Here is a 1,431-nt window from a genome sequence, read left to right on the forward strand (position 1 = left end):
GCGGGGGGCGGCGGGTCTCCCTGTTGGAGCCGGTGCTGTTGTGAGGTCAGGTGTCGTGGCGGCTGCGGGCGGCAGGGGACGCGGCCCATCCCTGCCAGGCGGCGCTGGGGCGGGCTCAAAACTGCGAGGCGCTGCTGGGGTCGCACTGCAGCAGCCGCACGATGGACGGGTCACTCTTGGCACCTTTGATGAACTCTTCCAGAGACAGTTTGCCTGGGTGGCAGGGCAAGACAGGGCCTCAGGTCACAGATGGCTCCACTAGGAGCTGCCTGGGCAGGGAGCTGGGAGGGCCCTTGGTCCCGGGCAGTGGCTTCACTCCCCCACCACAACCCCTAGCAGCCAGCTCCTGGGCACCGCAGCTCTTCTGGAGACAGCGACCCTGGGACAGCAGCCTGTGGTCCCAGGCACACGGCAGCTGTGTCCAAGCCAGCGTGGTGGTGGTGGTGGGGGGGGAAGCAACATCTTGCAACCTGCCGGGAGGGGCCCAGCCCCACGATCCAGCTTTTAATCGGTGTATGCATGCCCCCCCCTCTGCCGGCCCGGGGATTTAGCCATGCGCCTGCACCCTAATCCCCTGGGGCTCCGCTTGCTTACCATCATTATTAGTATCCATCTGTCGGAAGATTTTCTCCGTTCGTTTCTCAGGGGTGGATTCATCCTCAGGCATCTTCATCACCGAGGAAACCATTTTGTAGATGGCCTTAGGGGAGGGAAGCAGGCAGGCAGTAAGGGACCAGGGAGCTGAGTGAGGGTAAAGACCTGCTGCCTGAACGCCTCCAGGAGACCCCCGAGACAACCCAAGCACAGCTCTCAGGGGCACTCCCAATGCATAGAGCCCGTTTAAAGTATTAATGCAGTGCAGCAAGGGAAGCAGTGGCACAGACGTGATTAAAACGAGAGGCATCGGCAGGCGGGGGGTGCCTCCGGAGGGACCCAGCTCCCAGCCACCCTTGCGGGGAGGTAGCTGTAACTAATGTGCAAGGAGCTCTTCCAGTCCGAGCTAGACCTGGCACTCGGGCAGTGATGGAGACAGGGCTGGCAAGGCCACCCATGCCTAGGCTGGAGCCTGCATGACCCTCACAGCACCCGTGTTCGTGCAGCCTGGGGTCCCTATCCAAGCCTCAGCCCTTGAAGAGTTGTGCGGCAGCCCAGGGCTTGGCTAGTCAGCAGGGCTGGGCCGCTGGGTAGGCGACAGCCAGGTTGGCCGACGGGCAAACATGGCACAGCACACCCGTGTGCAAGGGGTGGTTCCTGCAGGCCCCCGCTGTGGCTGCCACAGCCCCAGGACAGGCTCATGGCTCCAGTGCAGCAGTTGCAGCTCCTGCCCTCAGCTAGGGTGAGGCTGCAGAGGGTGGCTCGGGGGCAGCGAGCTGCTGCTTATGGAAGCTCACGCAGCTCTGATTCAGTTGTCTACAAGGTGGAAACCTCCCC

At 63.1% G+C, this 1,431-nt stretch overlaps 1 protein-coding gene across 2 annotated transcripts in view; it reads right to left on the minus strand.

Annotated features, from left to right (window-relative positions):
- Positions 1-6: 6 nt before the first annotated feature.
- LOC102368508 (neuron-specific calcium-binding protein hippocalcin) overlaps positions 7-1,431 on the minus strand; it is a 91,423-nt gene continuing 89,998 nt past the window's right edge. For both annotated transcript variants that reach the window (XM_025198692.1, XM_006019318.3), the window contains 2 exons: positions 595-700; positions 7-213 (listed from right to left, as the gene is read on the minus strand). In XM_025198692.1, coding sequence (XP_025054477.1) covers positions 116-213; positions 595-700 — 204 coding nt within the window. In that variant the 3' untranslated portion in view covers positions 7-115. The remainder of the gene's footprint in view (positions 214-594; positions 701-1,431) is intronic.

The sequence above is a fragment of the Alligator sinensis genome, unplaced genomic scaffold, assembly GCF_000455745.1.
Source record: "Alligator sinensis unplaced genomic scaffold, ASM45574v1 scaffold337_1, whole genome shotgun sequence".
Classification (NCBI taxonomy): Eukaryota; Metazoa; Chordata; order Crocodylia; family Alligatoridae; genus Alligator; species Alligator sinensis.